A 27,599-nucleotide genomic window follows, 5' to 3' on the forward strand; every position below is an offset into this window, starting at 1 on the left:
AATTTACACATGGTCAATTTGAAAATTCTTTAATTTCTTATGGATTGGATAGTCCTATTGGAAAAGGACTGGATTTCTTGAGGGCTCTATTAAAGGTAACCTAAAGAAGACAGGAGACTGTATTTAAAATTTTTTTGTTTTTTAACGTTTATTATTGAGAGACAGAGAGCGCGAGCAGGGGAGGGGCAGAGGGAGAGGGAGACACAGAATCTGAAGCAGGCTCCAGGCTCTGAGCTGTCAGCACAGAGCCTGATGTGGGGCTCGAACTCATGAACTGCGAGATCATGACCTGAGCTGAAGTCAGAGGTTTAACCGACTGAGCCACCCAGGTGCCCCAGGAGACTGTATTTTAAATTAGTTGCATTTCGTGAGGCGTTGGCCTTTATTTCTTGGTAGTTCTTAACTAGGGTCTAGCCTCTTATAATAGCTGAAAATTGCTGGTGGCTGATTACTCTTTTGTCTTCAGAGCACCATTTTCTGATTGGTGTGGTGGGTGGACTTTTAGGTTCTCTGGAAACGCCTCGGCATGCCATCCCACCTCGTGGATTTTATCTTTGATGGCAGTTTATATGTTCTGCTGACTTGTCTGTCACATTCTCTCTGTTCAGCTTCTTGTGCAGATATTGAAACCAAGAATTTAAAAGACTTTTGCAGTGTATTTATAATTACATAGTATTATTATTAAAAAATTTTTTTAATGTTTGTTTATATTTGGAGAGAGGAGAGAGACCCAAGAGTGCAAGCAGCAGAGGGGCAGAGAGAGAGGGAGACAGGGTCCAAAACCGGCTCCAGGCTCTGAGCTGTCAGCACAAAGCCTGACGCAGGGCTTGAACTCCTGAACTGCAAGGTCGTAACCTGAGCCAAAGTCGAACGCTTCACCAACTGAGCCACCCAAGCACCCATAATTACATAGCATTATTAAACCAGAGTTGAAGTCTTTGGTCAAGTAGAGTAACTCCAGTGTCAAAATTGAGCTGCTAAAACAGAATAACTTCCTAAACCATATTGCTTTATAGCATGAACAGTAGTACTCCAAAAACACCTTTTCTGTTTTGGAAGTGAAATATTGAAGGTAATAATAACTGTTTAAAATCTGTCAGAAGTATTTCACAGTACATGACAGTAAAGATTATATAGGTAATGTGAGGTTTCAAATGCAGAGTAGTTTATCACAAGAAATTATATGATTGCTTTGGTATCTGATTTACTGAAGACATTTCCAGGCCCAGGTAAGAATATCCCCCCTGGAGTCTCCCCCTGGTTGTCCTACTAACAAGCCACTAATGGGCAGAATGAATCTCACTGTCCTTGTAACCAAACCTACTTTTTGGTTCCGAATTTCAGTTGAGTTTTAAGATCTGAAAAGCCTTATAGTCATCTTTGGCTCTTCCCCTCCCTTACCCTTCTTAATGTATTCATTCCCCCTAAATCTGTGGCCAGGCCTCCTGTTAGTATCACTGCAGCTTTTCTGACCTCTTTCCTCCTGCTAGATGCCACTGCTGTTCCAGTACCTCCTCACTTCCTCCTTTTCATCTGGGCCACTGATCTCTTCACCTCAGTCTTTCCTCCTTGGAGCTGTCTCAATACCGCTGCCATGCTCATCTTCCTGAAGTGTTTCAGAACTCTCTAGTGGCTCACCGTTGTCTGGAAGGCAACTACTGTTCCTCAAGCAGTAGTTCGCGATTCTTTTCTTTTAGTCTTCCAGCACTGTTTGTGCTTCCCTTCTCTGGCATTTCCGTTACCAAAGGCTACCTTACTGCTGTATTGTGACAGTCATTTCAAAGAAATTTTGTCTGTGTAACATCTTTTCCTCCTTGAGAATAGGGTCTTGCTCTTTTTTTGGAAGATTGCTTGCCTCTACTTGAGTCACATGTTGGGAGGGCAAGCAAGTATTCAAGCAAGCAGTGTTTTTGGCCAAGGGGAAGGAGCCAGTTGAGAGGAAGCAATGAAAGGTGTGGAGAAGAGGTAGGTTAGCCTCTTCAGGAAGGGTCTGAGTTAGTTAGGGCTAAGGGGCTAACAGCAGTATTTCTGTCTCAGGAACAAGGCCCCATGAATGCGTCAGACATGGGCACGCAGGAAGGCAGGCGGAGTGTCCTCACCAGCCAACTGACTTCAAAGTCTTTCTTGCTTACATAGCAGCTTACTGTGGGTCCCCTCTGCTCTGTGTGCCTTACATATATCAATCCATTGAATCCTTACAGGTTCAGAAATAGGCACAGAGTGATTAAGTAACTTGTCAGTGGCCAACCAGGTAGTTTATGGTAGAATTGGAGTTGAGGCAGGCACCACAGTCCCTGCTTTTAACTATTATACTTTGCTGCTCCTAATTACTGCCTTTCTTTCAAGAAAATTATTTAAAACCCTGCTTGACCATTGTTTTGTCTGATCAAAGTGGCATGGGAGCTGAGGGGTGTACGGGTGGTGTCAGTTGTAACTTCAGAACTCCAAAAGCCTATGTCAGGGTGGTGATCACGTGTTTGAAGGGAGTCACGCTGGCTGGTAAAACATTTTAAGGATATCATTTTGCTGGGATTTATGCTTACTGGATGTTGATGTAAAATGAAGCTTAGCCTATTATATATGGTGTCCGTTTTCTCCCTCAGTCAATTTACAGGCTTGACTTAAATGAGGGGAGAAGATTGCATTCTGAAATCTCATTTATCAGAAGTTAGGAAGGCCCTGATTGGATTTCTGAGAAAGACAGAAATATCAGGTGATCTGAGTGCATTAAAATTGTCGCATATTTACTACAACTGAAGGTAGAAATTTTCTGAAGCAAAAGTCGGAATTTTTGAAATACTGCACTCATGTTTAATAAACTTCATTTGGCTCACAGTTTCCACCCATGTTTGCTTTATTCCAATTACCATTATTGGTTTCGCAGAGTATTCTAGACTCACACTATCACAGGACTCATGCTGTATTGTGATTTTAATTGCTTGGCATATTGCATCCTGTTAGTTGGTATGTCAACTAAGGGAGCAGTGATAACATCTCTGTCTTGTCTGTCATGGTATCCCTAGATTTAGCACAGTACCTGACACAGCATGGCTCCTTGACAGGTACTTGTAGAATGAATGCATGACTAGCTGTTGAGTTGTATACCAAAGAAGTCTGTAATTGAGATCTGGTTGTTGTTGGACTTCAGAGAAAGAGGAGACGTGTCTGGATGAACACTGGTTGTGTATAACCTCATCATCATCCCTCTGATGACCATATAACCCTTTACAGACTAGTGAGAGGTGTTTTTCTGTATACTTAAATGTTTGATTTTCCAAATCCTAGTTGTCTTTTTCCCTCAAATGCTTCCCTTTTTGTGTGAAGTCTTTGATTTCCCCATTGGACTCCTATTTATTTACTTTTAGCTTTTTTAGTGCATTTACTGTCTACCATGTATTATTTCTGTCGTTTGGTACGTATTGTTTGTTCTCCCAGACTGTAAACTCCTTGTGTGCAGAAATCAGATCTGTCCAAGCCAGCATGCTTCTAAGAGTAGAAAGGGACGCTAGTCAGGTGGATGCTAGGGTTGTAGTTATGTCCTAGGACTGTGCCAGGCATACCTGATGTATGCTCACTGTCAGTAGTCAGTGCATCGTCTTTGACTTGTTGAATAAGCACTGGCCACCTGAACCTGCTCACAAGCATGTGAGATGGCATGAGAAGGTGACAGGGTCTTAGTCTTGTCTTATTTCCATTACTTTACCCATTTAGTGACAGTGGGCAGTTGATTCCATCCCTTGGATCCTAATTTTACTGACCTGTCAGTAGGGATGATTATTTATGGCCAGCTGGTTTCTTAGCCCCTCCCTCTTTTTAAGCATAAGATACAAAAAACCTTTAAAAAATTTTTAAAAATGTTTATTTGCCTTTGAGAGAGAGAGAGAGAGAGAGAGAACACGCATGCAACAGAGCGTGAGCAGGGGAGAGGCAGAGAGAGGGAGACACAGAATCCGAAGCAGGCTCCAGACTCTGAGTTGTCAGGACAGAGCCCACCGCGGGGCTTGAACTCATGAACTACGGGATCATGACCTGTGCCGAAGTCAGATGCTTAACCAACTGAGCCACCCAGCCGCCCCCAAAAAACCTTTTAAAACTGAGATGTTCTACAACGTAAGACATTATTACTGTGGATTCTAGAATAAATTAAGGACTTTCTAACTTTGTGAACAAACTAGAAACCTGCGGACTGAAATGTTTATCTGTAAAGTGGTGTTTAGGATAAAGGAAGCCTGAAAATAGTGCCCTGTAGACAGTGTTAAATAAGTCAATAAAAAATATTAGTATTTATTTAACTTTAAAAAATTAAAAAAAATGTTTCCCACCTAGAGAAAAATTAACCTCTATTTGGGTCATTCCACTACATCTTCTTGTCACTTTCTCTTCATTGCATTCTGGTTAATAACTAAACCAAAGAGTGAAAGTTGCAGGTTGATGGGTTAGACTGTGCTGAATAGAGTGGGGAATTAGTCTGTTGTTCTTGGCAATTAATTAAAAATCATGATCTCTGCTTTTTTAGCATTCCGTTCAGTATTTGAAATAAGCTTTATACTGTTGGTTATCTTAGAGTATGGCAATTAAGTGTGCTAACAAAAAAGAATATCCCAACTTTCAGTAGAGTATGGTTTACTCACAAACCATGGTTCTTATTTCCATCTAGTAGTGGTATCGAAAACTTGATGTGTTCCAGAAAGCAGTAAATTAAGCAAGGAGTGTGGAAGGACTTCTGCTTGTAGTAAATTTTACAATAAATTCATAAATATTTTCAAAGGAAATAAGAAAAGTACATAATTCAGATCATATCCCAGAGCAATTAAAAAATTTAAATTAAATTTAATATCTAATATTTGGACTAAACAAAAGTTCACTGGCCTTTCACCAGTTTACCACCTTACTATTCTTAGTCACTACTAGCAGTAAATATTAATGGACTGTGAGGAATGAACAGGAAACTGAGTCATGAGACATCTGTATTAACACCCCCTCATGCTAATTCAAGTATTATTAAATCTTAAGTTATTTTTTTACTTACACTGTAAAATTGCTTATCTGATTTCATAGTTATTATATGGTATATTCCAAAGTTGTACTGGAAAAGTATTTGTTTTCAATCCAAAAGTACCAATTAATTTTAGTATTCATGAAACATTAAAAATAATTGGATCAGGGAGAAATGAAAGCACCTCATTTTTAATATCCAGAATGTGGGGATATAAAATATTTTATGTGAAGAGCATAGAAGGAAATTACAACTTCATAACTAATTTCTGTGTCCAGTTTACATAAGGAGAACCTTAGCACTACATAACAAATTTAAATGTGAAGCTTCTTACTTTGTCCTTTAAAAAACATACATTCTAAAAGAAAAACTTGAAAACTTGTACCTGTATCTTTAATGAAAGCATTATTGCCATTATAATATAAATTAACTTCTTGAAGATGCCAGGTCTCTGGGTGATAAATTTAGCAATTTCTTCTGAGAAAATTTAGTGTTACTGAACTCATTGCCAGTATTTTGCTAATGTATTTTTTTAAATGTTCTAAATATTAAAACTAGAGTTTCTTCACAGGAGGGGAGGCTAGGATTCATCCCAACATCTGACTTTTTACTTAACTCTAATTTTCTCAAAGCGATTGCTGAGGAAGTTATTGAATTTATTTTCTCTGGGTATCTTCTCTATTGCTTTTCTTTGATTCTTGTCATTGCAAGGAGTCTGAGAGTTTACATGATAAAGGAAATCTGTGGAACTAATCCTAGAAACCTCTTTCTGTTTTCTCACATAACACCTCCAGGCACAGAAAAGACAAAATACTTCATTTGCATTCTCAAACATTAGGAACTTAGAATGAGTCTTTCAGCTGGAAATGTTATTGCATCTACATTTCCCCTGAAGAAAAAAAAAAGGTTAACAGCCCACTCAGGTTTATGTGAACTCATCTCTTTTTAGTATCCTGATCTGCACAAAGAGTAGAGAATGGTGAAGCTTAAGTGCCCAGCGTCTTTCTTCTTTACAATCAGTTAGACTCTGGAAATAGATCTCAGTGCTGATTACAAGGAAATAAAAAGAAAAAACCAGATAGGCACAAAAGAGATGGCAAACACCGACAGACTTTAATCTTAATCTTCTGAAGTGGAAAGAACATTTCCAGTGTGAATATAGGATCTACTAACTAGAATTAAAAAAAAAACCAAAAACCAAAAACATTTTCCCTGTGAGCTTGAAAAGCTGACCCCAGGAACTACAGAGATATTCAGCGATTTATAGTTTTTTAAAAAGGTTTTTATTAAATTAAAATGTACCAAATGTATCAAAAACCTCTTGTTTGCCCTAAGTACCTTTGTCAGAAACCCAACATTTAATAAAAGAAATTTAACCATTTTCTGACTTAGTAATAGTTGGAAAGTAGAAATGGAAATCATTCCACTACCAAATATTAGAAGTAGAAAGTCTTCTTTTGCTGTAATGCTCACTTCCTGTGAATGAAAAACAAGGTTTTATGTGTAACTATATTCCTCACCTAGAAAACCTGACTTCTGCCAATTGTTACAGTGGGGAAAGTTACTACTAGTCTGTTTCTCTAACTAAATATTGTACATGGCAATCATCTGGAAGTAATAATATTACTTGAGTGCACTATGCCAAGTAGACACTTAATACAAAATATACACTAGACTGAATGAAATCCAGATACTGGTAATATTGAAAGAGAAAGAGACAGATTCCTTTGGTTAAACTAAGTCACAGCATATACAGTGTACCATAAGCTAAATACAGTTTATAAGTGTGTCATTAAGTTTCAGTTGATCTTGTGATTAAGATCCCAAACAAATGAAAAAATTGTGTTAGTTTATGTTTACATTTAGAATTTTAAAATAGAACCTTTGTCTCTCCTCTGTCACCCATCTCCCATATCAGTCAAATTCATTAATGTTCTGGGGTGCCTGGGTGGCTCAGTCGGTTAAGCGGCCGACTTCGGCTCAGGTCATGATCTCGCGGTCCGTGGGTTCGAGACCTGCGTCTGTGCTGACAGCTCAGAGCCTGGAGACTGTTTCGGATTCTGTGTCTCCCTCTCTCTGACCCTCCCCTGTTCATGCTCTGTCTCTCCCTGCCTCAAAAATAAATAAAACGTTAAAAAAAATTAAAAAACATTCATTAATATTCTTAATCCTAATTTTTTTAGTCATATAAATTGGGTTCTTAATGCATGGTGAGCTGACTAGCACATTAAAGAAAATGACTCTTGTAAATGTAGGGCGTTGGAGGCTGATGACACCCTTTTCTAGGGTTGTTCTGCACCTCTCTTTATTGATACCCCACAGTCCACGTGGAGGAAAATGAATTAGGATTTGGACTCCAGTCTTCTTTAATCACACACAGGTACACTGCACAGCCTGAGGCCTCTGGTAGAATATTGGATGGTGAGGGTGAGAGTGTTCACCCACCTACTTGTCTGCTCCTGGTCCAGCCATTGGTGTCACTCCTATAAGCTGATGGCTACTGTGAAATTGTTTTTGAAATTTTTATCATAAAACAAAAGATACAGGAAAAACTGTGCAAGACAAATGTGTGGCTTGCCTAGGGTAAATTAATCTCGGAACCACTACATAGGTCTAGACATGAGACGTTTGCCCTGATTCTTGTCCATGTGACCCATGTCCATCTTAGCCTCCAGTCTTTCCCTATATGTGCTCACTACTTGACTTTTGTAGTAATCATTTTCTTGCATTTAAAAATAATTCTGTGGTCCAAACGTGCATCCCTAGACACTATGGTTTGTCTTGCCCATTTATTTTAAGCTTTCATGTCTTTTAAATTTCTCTTAATCCATAGGTTCTCTTTTCATACCTTTTCCTTACAATTTTCTGTTGAAGAACCCTGGGTTATTGACTTGTAGAATTTTTGTCAGACTTGACTTAGTTTATTGCAGACTCGAGTTGCAGGTCAGTGTTTTCCTTCATTCTTGGCATTTTCTACAAATTGGATTCCTATACCTGGATTCAGAGATGGGATCAGATTCAGGTTTTGATGCATTTGGCCAAGACTGTAGGAGCACATTAGTGTCTTGTTAGCACTTTTTAAGATCTAAGCAACTGTCAATGCTTACTGTCAATATTTAGTATTTCACTGGATTGCAAAATGGTGATACTTTAACATCTTTTTCATTAATTAATTAGAATATACTTATAAAGAGACTCTTTGCCACATTTATTGTTTGGTTACCTAGTGGTACGACTCCTATAGAAAGAGCAAGATAAATGCCTAATTCTTTACTTTTATGTTATGTTTTTGAGGTAATGAATCGGTTCCTTATCATTCACAATTGACCCAGTTCTTATAAAAAGTGTCATTATGAAATCGTAGATTAAAACATATTTTGTAGGCTTAAATCTGTTGGAATTATTAGTGAAGCTTAAGTTGTTTCTCTTAGGCCAGTGGGTCCTAAGTTGGTTCATGCTCTTTTTGACTTGACCTCGTAATCTTTTATAGCTTCCTTGTTCTCTGGTCTAACAAGACATTCTAGGCTTATGTTTTACATTTCCTGCTCCAGGCCTTTAATCAGCCATCTTATCAAGATGCATTGGTTTTTTAAAAAATGGTATCGGAGGCCACAGCATGCCAGACATGGTCATTGCTACTCATGGTCACCGTTTGTAGGCCTTTTCAGTTTAGAGGGCCAGGAAGATATGTGTGTTAACAAGTTTATTTTTTAACATGTTTTATGTTATATATGTGTATTACGTATGATGTATGTGTTAACAATGTTCCATTAATAGAATATATAACATTCTAATACATTTAATATGTGTATTTATTTAAAAAAAATTTTTTTAATGTTTATTTATTTTTGAGAGAGACAGAATGTGAGTGGGTTAGGGGCAGAGAGAGAGGGAGACACAGAATCTGAAGCAGGCTCCAGGCTCTGTGCTGACGCGGGGCTCGAACTCATGAACTGTGAGATCATGACCTGAGCTGAAGTTGGATGCTCAACCGACTGAGCCACCCAGGTGCCCCTAATATGTGTATTTGGATATAATGCTATCCCCAAGCCCAAATAGGGTACATAAAATCTAAATATATAATATAGATGTTGCATAATATATATACTATATTATAAATATGCAACAATTTTCTTGTATATATAACATGAAATAAAAGTATATAGACTGTGCTTTATGTGAGATAAATACCTCCTGTGTTTATAGTGATATTTTTAATTAAAATTCAGGATTGCAGAACTTTTACTTACCCTCTTCTTTGTCATTCTTTCATATTTAGAGTTCTGACTCTCAGGGACAGGGGAGATGATGAAATTAGAAGCCTTCATAATTACTTGTCAGTAGTACACACACAGCAACCTCAGGATAGCAGTGTCAACACCGATATGATTACTGAAAACATTAAAGAAGTTTTACACATCATCTTTCTATTCTTCCCTCGCTTTAAAAGTAGTTGTACTGTATCTGTACTGTCAGAAAATACAGCTAGTATAAAGTATACTCTCTCAGGTAGCTATAGACCATTTATGTTGACCTCTTTTTAGTCATTTTGGTTTTCTGAAGCTCATTCTGTAGTAAAGGAGTGGGCAAACTTTTTTGTAAAGGTCCAGGTGGCAATTATTTTTGGCCTTGCAGGCCATCCAGTGTGTTGCAAATAGTATTCTAATTTTTTTTCCATAAATGTTTCCCCCCTAAAATCCATTTTTAGAGTGTGGACTGGACAGAAACAGGTAGCAGGCCATATGTGGCTCACAAGCCTGTAGTTTGCAAACCCCTATTTTACTCAATTCCTCAGAAAAAGGCCTGGAGTTGTTGCTTATCATTATGTTTACTCTGCAATACTTGGACATCAGTTTTGTTGGATTTAAAATCCTTGGCTCATACTTTTTCTTGACCACCTTATTCAGTTTTCTTTTGGCATGGATTATTGTCAGAGTCTGGTGATAATTTATTTAAAAAAAAATTTTTTTTAACATTTATTGAGAGACAGACACTGAACATGAGCAGGAAAGGGGCAGAGAGAGAGAGAGGGGGAGACACAGAATCTGAAGCAGGCTCCAGGCTCTGAACTGTCAGCACGGAGCCCGACACGGGGCTCAAACTCACAGACCACGAGATCATGACCTGAGTCAAAGCCAGACGCTCAACTGACTGAGCCACCCAGGCGCCCCAGAGTCTGGTGATAATTTAAACTTCTCTTTTATATAAATGACATATTCTTTTTTTTCCTTGCATTTTTTCTTTTTCTTTTAAGCAGTATTGCTAGAATGTGTCATTCTGGGTTGAATTTCTCGGGTTTACTGTAGTATTTTTTTTGCTATGTATTTTCAATTTTAAGACGGTTTTCTTGAAATAGAGTTTTTAGTATTTGCTTTAATTTTCTTCAAAGACTCCTCTTATCCATATGTTGGATGTTCTTTATTTTGTCATTTTCTCTTACGTCTTTTAAAAATATTTTTTTTTCTTGATGTTTAAATTTAGAATAATGTCTTTCTTTCACTTTCTATTTTTTGTAAGGCATTAGCTGTTTTCTTTATTCACTGTTGAGTTTCCTCTGGGCTCGTCTTCATTTCTAGAAAGATATTTTAATTTCTGATTGCATCTTGAGGTCAGTCATTTCATTTCTGAACATTTCTAATACTGACTTATGTTATTTAATGTGTTCTATTACTTTAACATGTTTTTCAGCTTGTTTTGAAACAGCAGGTAACAGTTTTAATCTATTATGTGTTGGTATGTTTTTCTCGTTTTTTTTCCTTTCCTTCATATACAGTATTCTCGTCCATATTTTTTTTCCTTACAAAAACATTGTATGGGATTTTATCTTGACCTTTTTATTTCCTTAGTTTTATGTGTGAAGTTAGTTTTCTTCTATATTGCTTTTTTAAAAGAGCTGCATATTTTTTTTTTAAATGAGTGATACATGTCCAAGAAGTTTAAGTACTTGAACAGAGATAGCAGGAAAAGGTTTATTCTGAGGACTTGAAAACATGAATTAACCTTGTAATCTCCCTATTACTAATTTTTGTAAGTTTATTTATTTGAGAGCATGTGTGTGCCAGCAAGGGGAGGGGCAGAGAGAGAGGAGAGAAGGAATTCCAAGCTGACCCCACGCTGTCAGCGCAGAGCCCAACATAGGTCTCAAACCCATAAATGGTGAGATCATGACCTGAGCCAACCTTAAGAGCCAGACGCTTAACTGACTGAACTGCCCAGGTGCTCCAATTCTTTTTGATGTTCATACTGTTATCATATTCAAGAGTTAGCCTTTCTATCTGCTACTATATGCTTTTGACATAATCATACTATTTTTGGAAGCTTTTTCACTGGCTCGCTTTTTTATCTCATGTACTAAGTTCCCTGCACCAATCCTGAACTGACCTTTTCTAACTGAAGTGTATTTTGTATTATTCCTTTCTTTTAGCAAGGAATACATTAAGGTCTGGAATCTGAGTCCATTGGGCAGTTCCGCAATTTTTTCATGGCTATGTCTCTTGTCTGACCCTGGTTTTACAATTATCGAAGTAGTAATTCTTGGTGAGCCTAATGTGTATGCATTCAAAAGAAATCTGAATTCATAGTAAAGCAGTTTAGTAACTGTTGTATTTCTGAGAATTTATTATGCATCAGACATTTTTTACAAGTGATTATTTCTGTTCTTCATTTACAACATAAAGCCTATTGTAAGTTAAATCTCATTATTCCACCAGGATGCTGTTCAAAACCAACCCTTTTTCTTATTCTTCTATCAAAATTTGACCAGAATCATAAAATCACAGAATTTAGCAAGGGGAAGGAATCTTAGAGCAGTGATTTTGGCTTTTTGGATTTTGATTTTCAGCTTTTTGGATATTCCTATATATCACTCTTAAAATGTTTTCCAATGCCATTTAAAAAACACCCACTTTTTGGGACGCCTGGGAAGCTTAGTCAGTTAAGCATCTGACTTCGGCTCAGATCATGATCTCACGGCTTGTGAGTTTGAGCCCTGCATCGGTCTCTGTGCTGACAGCTCAGAGCCTGGATCCTGCTTCGGATTCTGTCTCCCTCTCTCTCTGCCCCTCCTCCACTTGTGCTCTGTCTCTATCTGTCTAAAAAATAAATAATGAACATTAAAAAATATTAAAAAAACACTTTTTTTCCATGACTGTAAGACATCTATCTGCCTTCAGGTATTATATGTATCATTCATGGTAAATTTACAAAGTCCCTAAAAAGCATATTTTCAGAAGTAAATTGTATTGCTGTGGAATGTCAAAAAGACTTAACTGTGATTGAAGGAAATTGACAATTAGATGGATAACAATAAGATACAGGGTTAACAGAAGATTATCAAGAGGGTGGATAAATTCTTGCCTTACCTTCTAAATCATGCAATGACTTTGGTCAAAATCTCAGAACTTTTAAAACCTGTTCCATCAGTTGGCGGTTATCATACTGTCTTACCTTAACTGCATCCTTGCTCTATTGGTCAAGAAATTATGGGAGTCAGGAGCCAGGATTCTGCATTCTCATTTTGCTTTAATTACATTTAAAGGCTAACCCAGGGAATACTACCAAAATGTAGATAAAAAGGAAGTTGGTTCATTGGAACATCTGTTTGAGTAGTTAGTTACCCAGCTTACTACTGACTAATTTTCTTTTCTGTTGAATGGGATGAAAAGAATAGTTACTAAATACTTGATGTGAGCTTTTTTTCTTGGTAGTTTTTGCATTTTGGGGTGAGTAATTTTTCTCAAATCAGAATGCATGAGAAAAATCTAGTTGATGAGTAGTTCCTAGTTGTTGGGCCCTTGTTAATCAGAACTTTTACTGTACAATCGTAATGTATTTTGGATGTTCACATTTATATTGTTTCTCGAACTGTCTGCGTGGGTATTCTGACTACTTGGTTACTCTGTCTAGCATAGTGGTATTTTAAAACAGCATTTATAATAAAAATTCCTCCATCTTAGCAAGTAAAATGAGAATATGGAAAGACAGTTGATAGTTGAAATATGATTGTTTTCTTTTGACTTAGCATTTGTTGAGTTGCAGGTTTGGGATAAAGAGAAATGAATATGGTAGTTTCTGTGGTAGTTTATTGAGCTGGAGACCAACAGCATGTGGAGATGTGGGCCTGCAGTCACATTCCCCTCTTATAGAGAAGCTCCACTTTTCACGTGTTCTATCTACATTTTGGGGTTCCACAAAAGATTTTTTTTTAATTAAGAAAAGTTTGTCCTATTACAACTAAATACAAACATTTGATGGAGAGGTACTTTATGAGCATCTGTTTTGGCTGAAAAGGTTTCTTACCTAGCATTATGCCATTTGTAACTGGTAATTGTAGGTATTTGGGTTCCTGTGATGTATTTTAGGGTCCCTGTGGACCTTGCTGTCATACTATTCTCATGTTCTCTTTTTATCAGGACTTCTGGTTAACAGATAACTGATAGTTGTGATATTCAGCTTGATGTTTTACATTATTTTATTTAATCCTTCAACCAGACTTGCAAGGTGGTGGCTATTCCTATTATCACACAAAGAAAAGGAGGCTTTATTATTTTAGAATCTAAAAATTCCCTTCTGTCTTGTTTTTGGGCATGAGGGAAAGTATACATTCTGAGTTTAAAAGCATCAGCTTTTCTATGCATTTTATCTGAGTGATTTCATCTGCAACTTTCAATTCTTTCCTTCATTTAATGCCTTTGAAACACTGTATCTCAGCCTGGACTCATCTTAGAGCCTCTAGACCTCTCTGTCAGCTTTCTGAACACTATCTCATTGCCCTCTCAGTTTAGCATGTGCAAAATTTAAGTCATCGTATGTCCTAATTATTTATCTTTGTACATTCCTTTTGTTGATTCCCTGTTCTCCTTCCATCTTCTGCTGTGGGTGTGTGTAATCTTCTTGGTTCATAATGACCGAGAGGCCAATCCAAGCAACACACTGCAGTAACCACTCTGGATAATACAGGGAGAATGAAGCTCCCCCAAGCCAAGTCTTTTTAGGTGCCAAGGCCAATAGATAGAATGTGAGACATAAAATACACGGTTTATTCTTTGTACCGACCCAACCAAAGATCACTGGAGAATCGATAGGCACCTTACCCAGATGGTGCCCAGCATACAATCTGGTTTTCCTTTTTTTCATGTTTAATCTTCATTCTTTACCCAATAACCTCATTCTTTACTTCAGCAAGGCTCACCTTTACTTCTGTAAATCATGCTCTGTAGTGGCATTAATAACTACATCATATTTTGTTCTGTCCCTAATTAGTTCATTAGCAAAATTCACTAGCATTTTGTTCATTATAATACCACAAACACAGAGGAGGTAGATCTATTGCTGGGGAACTAAATATGAGTTATACAGAACAGTTTTTGTTGAAATTGTAACTCTACCTGGTAAATTCCCACTGTATTCTTGACTCATTTCTTATAGTCAGAAAGATGTAAACATTCTCTACTTTCTTTTGTCTATTTCCCTGAGGTGTCAGTGATCTCGTTCCCTTGAGTTAGCGGATATCCTGTGGTTTTCATCCATGTTGTCCCCTGTGTTTAGCTCTAAGCCTAGCACAGAGTTGGTATTTAATAAAAGTGGATATTTGTGTTGAACTGGGCAGTGTGCTGCAGGGTTTAGAGAATACAAAGGTTTATAAGGTGTTTTAAAGGTGAACCTACTGTTTAGGTTAGGTGGCAGCATACTGTATATAAAAAATAACACCACAGCCGTGGCTGTTCCAGAGAATACTGTTAACATCAAGCAGGAACTCTTCTTTGTTATTTTTCTTTGACCCGACTTTGTTTTCTATATCTTTGTGTACTTTAACTATATACGACATTATATATTTTAATATATTGGCTCAAATGCTTGCTTTTATGTTGTTTTGGGTGGGTAAAGGATTAGTAAATATATGTATGGGTTTTTCTTTTTATAAGGTTGTGACTCTGTATCAAGCACTGTATTGTTTTTCTTATAAAATTTGACTTGTATTTCTTCACAGGCAGCAGAAGATGTCATTTTCATTGGACCTGACACACACGCCATTCAAGCCATGGGTGACAAGATTGAAAGCAAATTATTAGCTAAGAAAGCAAAGGTTAACACAATCCCTGGCTTTGATGGAGTAGTCAAGGTGAGAAACTGTTTTACTGAAATATACATGTCCTTGAGTCAAATCTTTTGTCAAAAGTGTAAGGTAAAATGCACTTACTGCTTTTATAGAATATATATGTGTAGGTTAAAATAAATCAGTATTGTTGACCCTGGTTTATTTTATTTTTTAAAAATGTTTTATTTTTAAGTAATCTCTACATCCACCATGGGGCCCGAACTTAGAACCCCAAGATCAAGAGTCACCTTGCTCTACCAACTGAGTCATCCAGGCACCGCTGGATTGTTTTAAATGGCATAAGTTCGGGGTGCCTGGGTGGCTCAATCAGTTAAGTGTCCGACTTTGGCTCAGGTCATGATCTCGCTGTCCGTGGGTTCGAGCCCCGCGTCGGGCTCTGTGCTGACAGCTCAGAGCCTGGAGCCTGTTTTGGATTCTGTGTCTCCCTCTTTCTCTGACCCTCCCCTGTTCATGCTCTCTCTCTCTCTCTGTCTCAAAAATAAATAAATGTTAAAAAAAAATAATAAATGGCATAAGTTAAAAGGAGCAAGAAGCCACTTACGCATTGTATTTCACGATCAATGTTTTTTAAACTGAAGTATTGTTGACACACAGTGTTACATTAGTTTCAGGTGTACAACATAGTGATTCCTTAACTCTATACATTATGCTGTGCTCACTACAGTGTAGCTACCACCTGTCACCATACAGTGCTATTACGGTACCATTGACTATATCCCCTGTGCTGTACCTTTTATCTCTGTGACTTATTCTATATGTGGAGGCCTGTACTTCCCATACCCCTTCAACCATTTACCCATATCTTAACCCCTTTCCCTTTTGGCCACTATCAGTTTATTCTTTGTGTTTATGGGTATGAATTTATTTTTTGTTTTTTTTCAGATTCCACAAATAAATGAAATCATATGGTATATCTTTTTCTCTGATTTATTTCACTTAGCATCATAGATCTATCCATGTTGTTGCAAATGGCAGGATCTAATTTTTTTTTTAAAGCTGAGTAATACTCCAGTATGTGTATATGTATGTGTATATGTGTGTGTATGTGCACGCACGTCACCTCTTCTTTATCCATTCGCCTATCTACGGACACTTGGGCTGCTTCTATATCTTGGCTATTGTAAATAATGCTACAGTAAACATAAGGGTGCATATATCTTTTTGAATTCATGATTTTGTTTTGTTTGGGTAAATACCCAGTAGTGGAATCACTGTATCATAGGATATTTCACTTCTTTAAATTTTTATTTATTTATTTTGAGAGAGAGAGTGAGCATGAGCAAGGGTGGGGCAGAGGGAGAGAGGGAGGGAGAGAGATTCCCAAGTAGGCTCTGCATTGTCAGTGGGGCTCGAACTCATGAACTGTGAGATCATGACCTGAGCTGAAATCAAGAGCTGGACACTTAACTGACTGAGCCACCCAGGCACCCCTCCATTTTTAATATTTTAAGGAACTTCCATATTGTTTTTTTGCAGTGACTACACCAATTTACATTCCCACCAACAGTGCATGAGGGTTCTTTTTCCTTGATGTCCTCTCCAACACCTGTTACTGCTTTTTGAAACTTTAAGTTTACTTATTTATTTTGAGAGAGAGTGCACGTGTGCGCATGAGCTGGGGAGGGGTAGAGAGAGAGTGGGAGAGAGAATCCCAAGCAGGCTCTGTGCTGTCAGCATAGAGCTCAACTTAGGGCTTGCAGTCACAAACTAGAAGATCATGACCTGAGCTGAAATCAAGAATCAGATGCTTTACTGACTAAGCCACTATTTTCTTGTCTTTTTGAGTCTAGCTGTGCTGACAGGTGTGAGGTGATATCTTATTGTGGTTTTGATTTGCATTTCCCTGATCATTAGTGATGTTGGCCATCTTTTCATGTGTCTGTTGGCCATCTGTATTGTTTTTTTTGTTTTTGTTTTTTTTGAAAAGTGCCTATTCAGGTCTTCTGCCCATTTTTAATCAGATTATTTGTTTTTTGGTGTTGAGTTGTATAAGTTCTTTATATATTTTGGATATTAACCTCTTATTGGTTATGTCATTTGCAGATATCTTCTCCTGTTTAGTCATGAGCAGTATTGGCTTATAATTTAATAGGAAAAATCTTGGTGATTTAAAAATGTTCTCTTAGATCTCTGGATTTCATTTAATGATGATATGTGTTTAATGTTTGAAGGATTATCATGTTCTCTGTGTTTCTTTATGTTGAGTTTCCGTATGCATAACACATAAATTATAAATGTGTTTCTGGTAGAAAGTGATACAGCTATGGATGATCATAGATCCTAAACATAGTTCCTCAGTAAGCAGCTTCAACAGCTGAAGGTTTCTAAGAAATGCAGAAATTGAAGTGAGTGGGTTTGTGTGTGTGTGTATGCATGTGTTTCCCGGGGAAAAGTTACTCTCTGTCTATATATAGTTTTTTTTTTTTTCCTCCCTGATTAGAAGAGTGTCCCTATGTAGGCTTTAATCTGTGATTTGAGTTAATCTATAAAAACTTAAAATTTCAGTGTTAACTATGGTTAGTTTTTGGGCTGGACAATTCTTTATTGTGAAGGAACCTTTCATGTGTTACAGGACAGTTAACAAGCTTGGCCCTTATTAATATCCTCCACTTCTTGCCCATGTTTACCTTAATCTGTATTCATCCTTTATTTGTTTGTTTTGTTTTTTTGTTATAAGGAAGAGGTATTGTTATCCTCAGTAGAGCCGGTTCTTCCTGTCAGGCTCTAGATGTATCCCTTATAGACTTCATGGGCTATAGTTTTTACTGATTATCTTTTCCCTCTTCCATATCTTAAAACTTGTCTTTCAGCAACTTCCTATTGCCCTTGCTGTTAAAAATCCTCAGTCAACAAATGTACTGATCCCAGGCTAACCGGGAAGCAGGTGGTGATAAACACAATACCCATGATCCCTCACCACTGCTTCCAGTTTAGTGGAAAGAAATGTGTTCCTCTGCCTCCTGGAGCACAGTAACCCCCTGCCCCTTCACAGCTGTCACCTTAGTTATCTCTACCCTTTCACAGCCACACATCTTAGAAGAATTGTCCTCACTTGCTTTCATTTCTACACTTTTCATTCAGTCTTTAATCTGCCATAGTTTGGCTTCTTTCCTCATTCCCATTGAACTTTCTCTTGCCAAGGCTACCAGCAACCTCTCCTTTTCACTAAATTCAGTTTATAATTTGTAATCCTGATCTTCTCTCTATCTTTTTGAAGCATTTGAGTCTCTTGATCATTTTCTCCTCAAAATATTCCCTTTTGACACACTACTCATTCTGGTTTTGTTTTTGTATTTTTTAGCGTATTTTGAATGCTTATTCTTAGTTTTCATGCTGATTGTTCTTCCTATGTTTGTTCTGTAAATGTTGGTTTTATTTTGGGTTCTGAGAAGGAAATTTTTTATTATTGTACACACTTGCCCTGGGGCAGTCTTACATCTGGAACCTGTCTGTATCTGTGCTAGCTCTCTCTGGAACTTCAGAACTACATTTGCAGGTGCTTCTGAAACAGTTCTGCTCGATGCCTCTGAGGTACCTTGATAGTAACAGGTTGAAAGCTCAGCTCAGAATTTTCTCTCTAACCAGTGATTGGCGAGCTATGGCTCTGGCACACCTGATTATAAATAAAGTGTTATTGGAACACAGCCGTGCTCATTCCTTTACATATTGCCAGTGGCTGCTTTTTCACTATAATGACTGAGTTCAGTAATTGTGACAGACTATGTCACCCACCAAATCTGAAATATTTACTGCCTAGCCCATTACGAAAATGTTTGCAGACTCTTGCTGTAAACTTCTTAACCTGATTCTTTTATGCCTGGGAAAGTGGTGGTGGTTTCCACATCTTTCCTCAAGCTAGACATGTAGAGTCATTCTTGATAAATACCACTACAGAGAATTCATCTATTGATCTTTCTGATCCATTTACTTCTTTCTTTGCTCATGCTAACCCCAAGTTCCAGTTACCATCATCTAATCTGGATTACTTTGTCAACATTCTAATTCGTCTCTTTGTAGCCAGTCTTGGTCCCATCTAATAAATTTTCAACACTGGGGGCTTGAGAGAGCTTGCAGAAATCCAAATTCAGCTATATGACTGTGTTTAAAAACTTGTGAATGGCTTCTCATTTAAATCCTTTTAATAGCTGGCCTTGGTTTCTCTCTTCAGACTGATAGCGTGCCAGTTCACCCTTTACATTGTGTAGACTAGCCATGTAAGACACCTTTCTGGTTCTTGAAACTTCTGTGCTAAATTCTGTCGTGTGTGTTGATTCTGCTTCTGTCTTCATTCTTGATGGTCTCCACATTGTTTAGGTGTTGGCTTAAACATACATTCCTCACAAAGACATCTCTTGACTGTCTAGATTAGATTAAGGCCCCTGCTATCTTTTCTTAGTACCCCACACTTCTCCCATCACATTTTATTTTATTTACTTAAAAACATTCATGTATTTATTGATTTTGTGAGAGAGCACACACGTATGTGTGCATAAGTAGGGGAAGGGAGGAGAGAGAGATAGAGAAGGAGGGAGAGAATCCCAAGCAGGCTCTACATTGTCAGTGGAATGCGGGGTTTGATGTCATGAACTGTGAGATCGTGACCTGAGCTGAAACCAAGAGTCGGATGCTTAACTGGCTGAGTCACCCAGGTGCCCCTGCCCGTCACATTTTAAATCATGCATTCATTCATCTAGTAAGTATTTAAGTGCACGCTGTTTGTCTAGCATTATTTGAAGTGCTATGGATATTGTCATGAACAACAGTAATAAAAAACTTCTGCGCTCATGGAGGTTATACTATAGAAGAAGTAGACAGACAATAAACAAATAATAAACAGTACATGCTGTGGTGAAACATAAGACAGGGAATGAGAAGAGGAAATGCTGGGGAGTGGGTGAATCTATTGACAATTTTAAATCGCTTTAGCAAGCCATCTAAAGAGGTGACAGGGCAAGTCATGTGGCTAGCAGCAGGAAGAGCAGAGCATACTAGGCAGAAAGAAGAAAAAAGATATAGGTATTGAGGTTGAAAGGTACTTGATGTTGAACAAACAGCAAGGAGTCATGTGGCTTCTGTGATCAAGGGAGAGAGAAGTCAGAGACGAGGTAATTGAAGTAAGGTATAGTGGGGAGTGCAGATTTTATGGGCCTTTTTGCCCATTTTAATGATGGGCTAAATGCCTACAGCCTGCACTGGATTGTAAACTCTTTGCTGAAAGGGATTGTATTCTTTTTATTACTGCATCACTTATAAGTGGTACCTGGTACACAGTCGGTGCTCACTAAATACTTGTTGGATGAATACTTTTCTAAGAGATAGATTTTTACACGTATAACCACTGTATACACTTTATTTGTCCTTTAGTACATATTTATTAGACACACCATAAGAAAGGAAAATGTAATGAAAAACCAAGAGAAAAAGTAAAATAGACAATAGATATAGATCCACATATGCTGCAGATACTGGAATTAGGGATAAGAACTATAAAATAAATGTGATTGGTATGTTAAAAAAATTTGAAGAAAATGTGGAGAAAAATAGATTAACATGTAAAGATTTTCACCAGGGAATTTGAATCTCTAATAGAATTAAATGGAAATTACATAACTACAAATATATGGAAATAAGGACTTGAAATAGGTTTAATAATAAACTAAGAATATAGGACCCATGTGTAGCATATATCTGTATTTCATTCCTTTTTATGGCTGAATAATATTTCATAGTAGGAGTAAATCACTTAAAAAAAAACCTATTCATTAATTGATGGATGTCTGAGTTGTTTCCATCTTTTGGTGACTGTGAATAATATTAGTACAAACATTTGTGTGCAAATATTTATTTGAATATTGTTTTGAGTTCTTTGAGGTATTTACCCAGAAGTGGAATTGCGGGATCATATGGTAATTCCATGTTTACCTTTTTGAGGAACTGCAGGGCATCCAAGCCTTTGTGTAACCCTTTCCTCTTCCATTTGGGTAAAACCTGTGATTTGCTTCTCTGTTAGAATATGGCAAAGGGTGATAGTATGTCACTCGCTGAATTAGGTTATGTTATAGGGCAAAAGGGATGGGATATCACCGCATTCAGTTGCATTATGGGGCAAAGTAGTTGGGTATTACTGCTGTGATTATGTTCCATCTTAGTGGACTAGCGAACAGATTGTAGTTTTTGGCTTGAAGAAGTAAGCTGCCATATTGAGGACGTGCATGTGGCAGTAAACTATGGGCAGCTTCTAAGGATCTGAGTGAGGGCAGTCTCTATCTGAAAGCCAACAAAAAGGTGGGGTGCTGAGTCATACAGCCACAAGGAAATAAATTCTGCCAACCCCCTGAATGAGTTTGGATTTGTCCCCAGTTGAACCTCTAAATGAAAATATAATATAGCCACACCTTGACTGCAGACTTAAAAAACTCTGAGCAGAGTATTGACAAGTGTTTTCTTTACTAGGCTGTCTTGAGTAGGGTTTTAGTTTTTCTTTAGTCCTTCTTTACATTCTTGTTTCAGTGACTTGTGCAAGTTCAGGTAGTGGTTTAGGTGGCTTATTACGCACTGTGATCTATTTAGACCCAGTACTTCTATTGGTATAATTGTAGTTTGTTTTCTAACAAGAAATCTGGCCTTCTTGAAATCTTCAATTTGGACTTAATGAGAGTCCAAACTAATTCTGTCTTGAGGGTGAGTAGCAGAGTCCTTAGGAGTTGACATATGTGGTCATTAGGAGAGCATATGATCTGGAAATTCTGCTTGTATTGTATATGCTTTCTTATGAAATTAGTGAATGTAGTGTCTTGTAGGGAGAAGGAATGTTCCTTGAACCAAGGTCCCACGGTGACCGCTATGGGTTGGGACATGGTAAATTGAAGGTTATTAGAGATACTCATGATCTGAGTACTTTGTTGACTCTGAGAATGAGCTTGTGTAACAGTGGCTGGGCTTAAAGTTATGGTGTATTACTTGTATCACTAATAACTAGTTAGTGAAATTTCTCGTAAGTTGAGGGGTAAAATGGGAAATAGGTACTTGATTTGCTGTTCAACATTGTCTATTATATATTTTTTTCTTCATTTTCTTGGCTAATATAGAAAAATGGTTTATTCATTGTCACTTCTGTTTACAATACTGCAGATGTCTTTATCAAAAGATTGCTTTAATTTCTGGAGTGGGAACATCTAGTTTTATCTGTAAGTCCATCAGTTTATTCTGGGTCTTATTCTGCTTTTGTTTTCAGGCTCTTTCAAAATGTATAGTATGTCATTAAAGATCAGACTATCTGACTATATACATCCAGTTTTTGCTTGTTTATAAAATTTTCAGTTTCTGGCTTAAGGCTACTCACAACAAATGAGGAGGGAAATGGATGATAACTGCTTCACGGTCTACTCCTGAATGCTATCTAAAGGTACTGAAGAGTTCTCTCTGAAGAGCCCAATAAACGTATCCTTTCTTTGCTAGCACAACTGGATTAGAGTCCAGCCTGTTTCCATAGGAAAGATTTCGGTAGTGGCTTCCCAAGCACCTTTCCCAGAATTTCCAGTTCGAAACTCCAGTATCGAAACCTCTCTGGTTTCCTGTGCAATTAGGAGTCTGAAGTCACTCTCAGGTCTTTCCATTTTTCCCTTTCCTCTAATAGTTTTTAATCTGAGGTTCTTAGAAGCAATATGAACCAACTGATACAAATATGAGGGCCCTAGATTATTTATACATTCCTCAATTTCTTTGTAAATATCTGTCTAATCTGTGTAAGCTTTGGAAAGTCTTTAATACTACTTAGTTCAGGAGAGACCAAAGTTTTAATGTAGCCCTCAAGGCTGGCCCTGTTCTGACAGTAGCTTAATTTTATTTATAAATTTTTTAATGTTTTTTATTTTTGAAAAGGGGGGGAGAGGCAGAGAGAGTATGGAGAGAGAGGATCTGAAGCAGGCTCTGTGTTGACAGCAGGGAGCCTGATGTGGGGCTCAAACTCATGAATTGTGAGATCATGCCCTGAGCCAAATTCAGACACTCAATTGACTGAGCCATCCAGGCACCCCGATAGTATCTTAATTTTAAAAGGTAATGTTGCTTTGAGGGTTTCTGGCCAACTAGAAGAATAAGGGAGCAGGTCAGTGGAAGAAAGAGCAGGGCAGGGGCAAATGGAGGAAAACAGGACGGAGGAAAAGGAATAGCAGGATGAAGACCAGGAGGTTTGAGAGAGATGTAAGGTTTTCACATTTTTCACTTGACTTTTCCTGTGCTTTTCCTCTTCCCTGTGAGCTTTGTCTTCCTTGTGAATTTTGTAAGGAAACAAATGTGGAATCTGAATTCCTTTTGGAGGTTTCCTCCTTGTATTAAAAAAAATAGCAGAACACTAGGTGTTTGAGATTTTGAGTCTTCCCCTCACCTCACAGGTGACTCTCAAACCATATCAAAAGGTTACAAAAGAGGGGTGCCTGGGTGGCTCCGTTGGTTAAGTGCCTGACTCTTGATTTTGGCTCAGGTCATGCTCTCATGGTTTGTGGGTTTGAGCCCTGTGTTGGGCTCTGTGCTGACAGCATGGAGCCTGCTTGGGATTCTGTCTGCTGTTTCGCTGTGCATGCGCTCTCTCTCAAAAATAAATAAATTAAATTTAAGGGTTACAAAATAGTCTACTATAATTCTGAATTATCCTAGGTGAGAGTATGCTATTTAGAAGGATAAGAACATAAATATAACTTCTGAGTTTAGTACCTTTAAGGAGAAGTCTGCCTCACAGCATAGACTTGGCCTGTGACGAACCCATGTGAACCTCATAATAGCACATCTTGAGCTCCCAACCCAATGGTTGGCTATCTCCGATTGTAGACCTGATAATATGCAGTGCTGTGGTGGTTTAAGATTTGAAGGGGAGATCTCTCCCATGGACAAAACAAGGTAGAGAACATTGTCAAGGTTTTATTATAGGTTTCAAAGCAAATTTTATCCTATTTAGATACCAATGTGATGAAACCATCTGAATATATTGGCTTCTGGAGCTAGTACAATGATGAATTTATAGGTCCTATACTTGTCTTCTTCCATATGAACTCTTTCTATGGACTTAGAACAAGATATGCTGAGGATATTTTATTACTAATAAGGAAAGTTTTGTTAATAAAAAGGAGGGCTTCTTCCAATAATAAACATTTCAAATCTAATCATGATATCAACAGATTCCTGGTTTCTGAGGTTCCTGAAAAGGAAATTGGGACTCTCCCCAAAGTGAGACTTTTCTCACCATTGTTTTTGGGGACACCCCTGGGTGGGGGGCTCAGCAGGCATCCGAAGATCACTACAGTTTCGGAATCTACGGTCTTGAACAGAACTTAGTGGAACTTCCAAGATTGCCTCAAAGTGATGGTATCTTTAACTGTAGTAGGTAATAAAGTTGGTTTTGCTTGTGCATCCTAGTCTTTTCAGAGAGGCTGCATTTGACAACCCGCATTTGAATTTGCAACCTCTGTTAATTTGGAAAATAAGGAAAAGTAGCAAGTAGAAGAAAAAAAAACCCATTTATCTTTTCAGTTTTGTCTTCTTGTATGCTTTAGGTGATTTTTAAGATCCAATCATACTCTTAAATAATGTCAGATTCTTCCTACTGTGTTAACTTTATGGTACACAGTTCTTGGCACCTATGGTCTGAATTAGTTAAGCCACAAATGAACCTGCAGGTTATAGTTTTCTGATAAGCATTTGAAAATAATTTTGGCTGATAAATTTTTATGCTGGTATTATTTCTAGTTTGCTTTTAATTATTTGATATGAGAAGCTATACTTATTTTTTAAGTTTGGTTATTAATTTAGATCTTGTGTAGTGACTCTGTATTCATTTGGAACTACACTACTTTTCACATTTTATAGTTTAGACTTGTTGGGTAAAAGATTACTTTTAAGGGTATCTATGCAGATGGAGCTTTGCTTATACAAATAAACAGTGTAAATTTTTGGAATATCTTGTGGTTTTAGCAATTGCATTAGCAGTACTTTACCATTGAAAGAATGTATGTGTTAATTATAGATAATTGTGTTTTTTAAAATCCATAGGTTTTTTTTTTCTTTTTTTTCTTTTCCTTGTTATTTCTGTCTCTCTGTCTCTCTTTTTTTTACTTAGCTTCTGGTATCTTTAAAGATAAATTTCTTTTTTTCCTTGGCAATTGTATTATATTCTACTTTTTCCCCCCAAGTAATTTTCACATCTAACTTGAGTAAATTAATGTGATTTCAATTCATTATATTTCTTTTTAAAACTTTTGTTCCTTTCCCATTTGAATGTTTATGCTGTTGTATGGAGGGTATAGAGGGATGGTTTACTACATTCTTTTAGAATCTTAACACAATTTCTAAAAAAATGTTTATTTTTTTAGTTTTGAGAAAGAGAGAGAGTATGTATGCACATGGGGGTAGGGCGGGGGCGGGGGGAGGGGGAGCAGAGGAACCAAAGTGGCCTTTAACAAGTTCTGTTGTATTCAACATCTTATTAACTTGACCTCAGGAACTTGAGAGCAGTCAAGAGTGTGTATTTCAAGCTGGTAGAAGACAGGGTTTGGAACCCCAGCCCACTTGTTTAGCAAAGAATAACAACTGCACACCATGATTTCAAAGAGCTTCAAGTCCCCTTAGGAGGCTGTAGACAGGCAACATAATACATTTTAATAATTCAGAGCTCAGAGTGCAGGGGACCCACGTAGGAGGGGCACCAAACCCTAGTTTGAGGGCATCCTGGCAGATCTACCAATGATTTCTAAAGTTTGAGCAGTAGTGAGTTAGCTAAAGAGTGAGGGTGGTGATGGACACACAGCTCCAGGGTCAGTGAGAACATCTTATCGTGAAAGCTTAGAGCTCCGAGACGGTTGGAGCTTTAGAAAACTGCAGGTCTGCGGTGTATGGGTCTGTAGTAAGAGCAAGCTGGAGAGAAAACGAGGATCCAGGTATATGTGGCCTTGACTGCTATGTGCCTGGTTTTGGAGGTTAGCCTTAGAGCTTTGGGAGCCTCTGAAAGGTTTGATGTAGAAAAGTTAACATGATAGAATTCTAGAATTGGAAGACTTACTTTGGTTTGTGATGTGGAAAAAGGATTGAAGCAGTACAAAACTTGAGGTTGGTCAGTGAATTAAAAGTGCTTTTCCTCAGTAAGAAATGATAGGGGCCTAAAATAAAGTATTAGGATGGAGCAGAGTGGCTGGTGTGGAGTGCCTGGTGGAAGCTGAATTTATAGCTTATATGATCTGGTACATGTCAGGAGTGGGGCAGAGGGAGGAACCACCATTGATGAAATTGCTGCATTTGCTTGTGAATACCTATCAGCATTCCAATTTGGGGGTAAATTCATTAAACTTCTCTGAATTCTTATTGCCCTTTAAGAGAGAATAGTAGGATTATTACATCTCAGAGCAGAGTGTGGTAATTTGAGGTTTGTGGATTATGCAGTGTAGGTTTAAAGTAGTCATTGTTTTTGTCACCCAGTTAGCCAGATTTTACAAACTGCACCCTTGCTTTAGCAGAAAGAGCCAAATAACAACAAAAACTAGCATGAAGGGAATCATTTAAAAAACCAAAAAATTGAAAAGCTGTGTCCTATAATTACAAAGTACAGTATAGACATCAGTATCCTTTTCTCCTGCTAAACCAAGAAGAACTCTCTTGATGATGCCTCAAAGGCTCTATGTTTTTGAAAAAAGATTCAATTATGTTTGCTATGCTGACAGTAATAATAGAAATGTGTACTAAAATTTAGAAAAATTTGAAAGTATATTAGTCTATAGACTACGTATAGTCTGTAGACAACATAGTCGTCTGCTTGACTCGGAGTTGTCTGGAAAACACAGTCAGCTGGAAACTATTTTCCTGAACCCAGGACTACTGAAAGTTTAGCTCTGCTTTATACACAAATGCAGAATAGTTTGAGGATGCTTTTTGTGTACAGATACGCTTTTACCCATATTATATTGAAGCAATGATTTCCTACCCCCCAAAACAGTTGCTGATTTGTTGTAGAACCAACCAAGGAAAGTAAACCGTAAGTAGCTTCTTATGTGAATTAGTAGCAGGACTGGCATCCATTGAGGGTAGAGTTCGGGGTTGAGTGGGTAGGCTATATGTATGTAGCAAGGAGATGTATGGTCTGAATCACTGTAGAAGTAAATAGGGTGTCAGTGTTGTTTTTTAGCACGCAAAACATAGCATCAGTGATAACGAATTGAATTTGCCTGTCTTTGTTATAGTTTTTGCTTCCCTTCCCTGCCCTTCTTCCCTTGCTCATTGGCAATAGTGAGTATACAGATCATCTGATCCTGTGGAGTGTTCTAGGGATGCAGGTGCACGTTTTTTGTGGTATTGTAATACCAATAATAGTTCTGTGTTGTACGGGTTCAGAGGCTGCATGATGACCACAAGATATACCAACCAAAGACAGGCAGGGAAGAAACAAACTTGGGACTCTTGGGTGGCAGACTGCCATTGCTAAGCATACTGTGTGCCACATATTGT

General features: G+C 37.7%; 1 protein-coding gene across 4 annotated transcripts in view; it reads left to right on the plus strand.

Moving 5' to 3' along the window:
- The window catches only part of PCCA (propionyl-CoA carboxylase subunit alpha), a 414,072-nt gene that overhangs the window by 99,020 nt on the left and 287,453 nt on the right, over window positions 1-27,599 (plus strand). For all 4 annotated transcript variants that reach the window (XM_047081502.1, XM_047081516.1, XM_047081510.1 and 1 more), the window contains one exon: window positions 14,985-15,116. In XM_047081502.1, coding sequence (XP_046937458.1) covers window positions 14,985-15,116 — 132 coding nt within the window. The remainder of the gene's footprint in view (window positions 1-14,984; window positions 15,117-27,599) is intronic.

This window comes from Lynx rufus, unplaced genomic scaffold, assembly GCF_022079265.1.
Source record: "Lynx rufus isolate CCGP_SWC_20201006 ecotype Redwood Valley unplaced genomic scaffold, mLynRuf1.p SCAF_1, whole genome shotgun sequence".
NCBI classification, from domain to species: domain Eukaryota; kingdom Metazoa; phylum Chordata; class Mammalia; order Carnivora; family Felidae; genus Lynx; species Lynx rufus.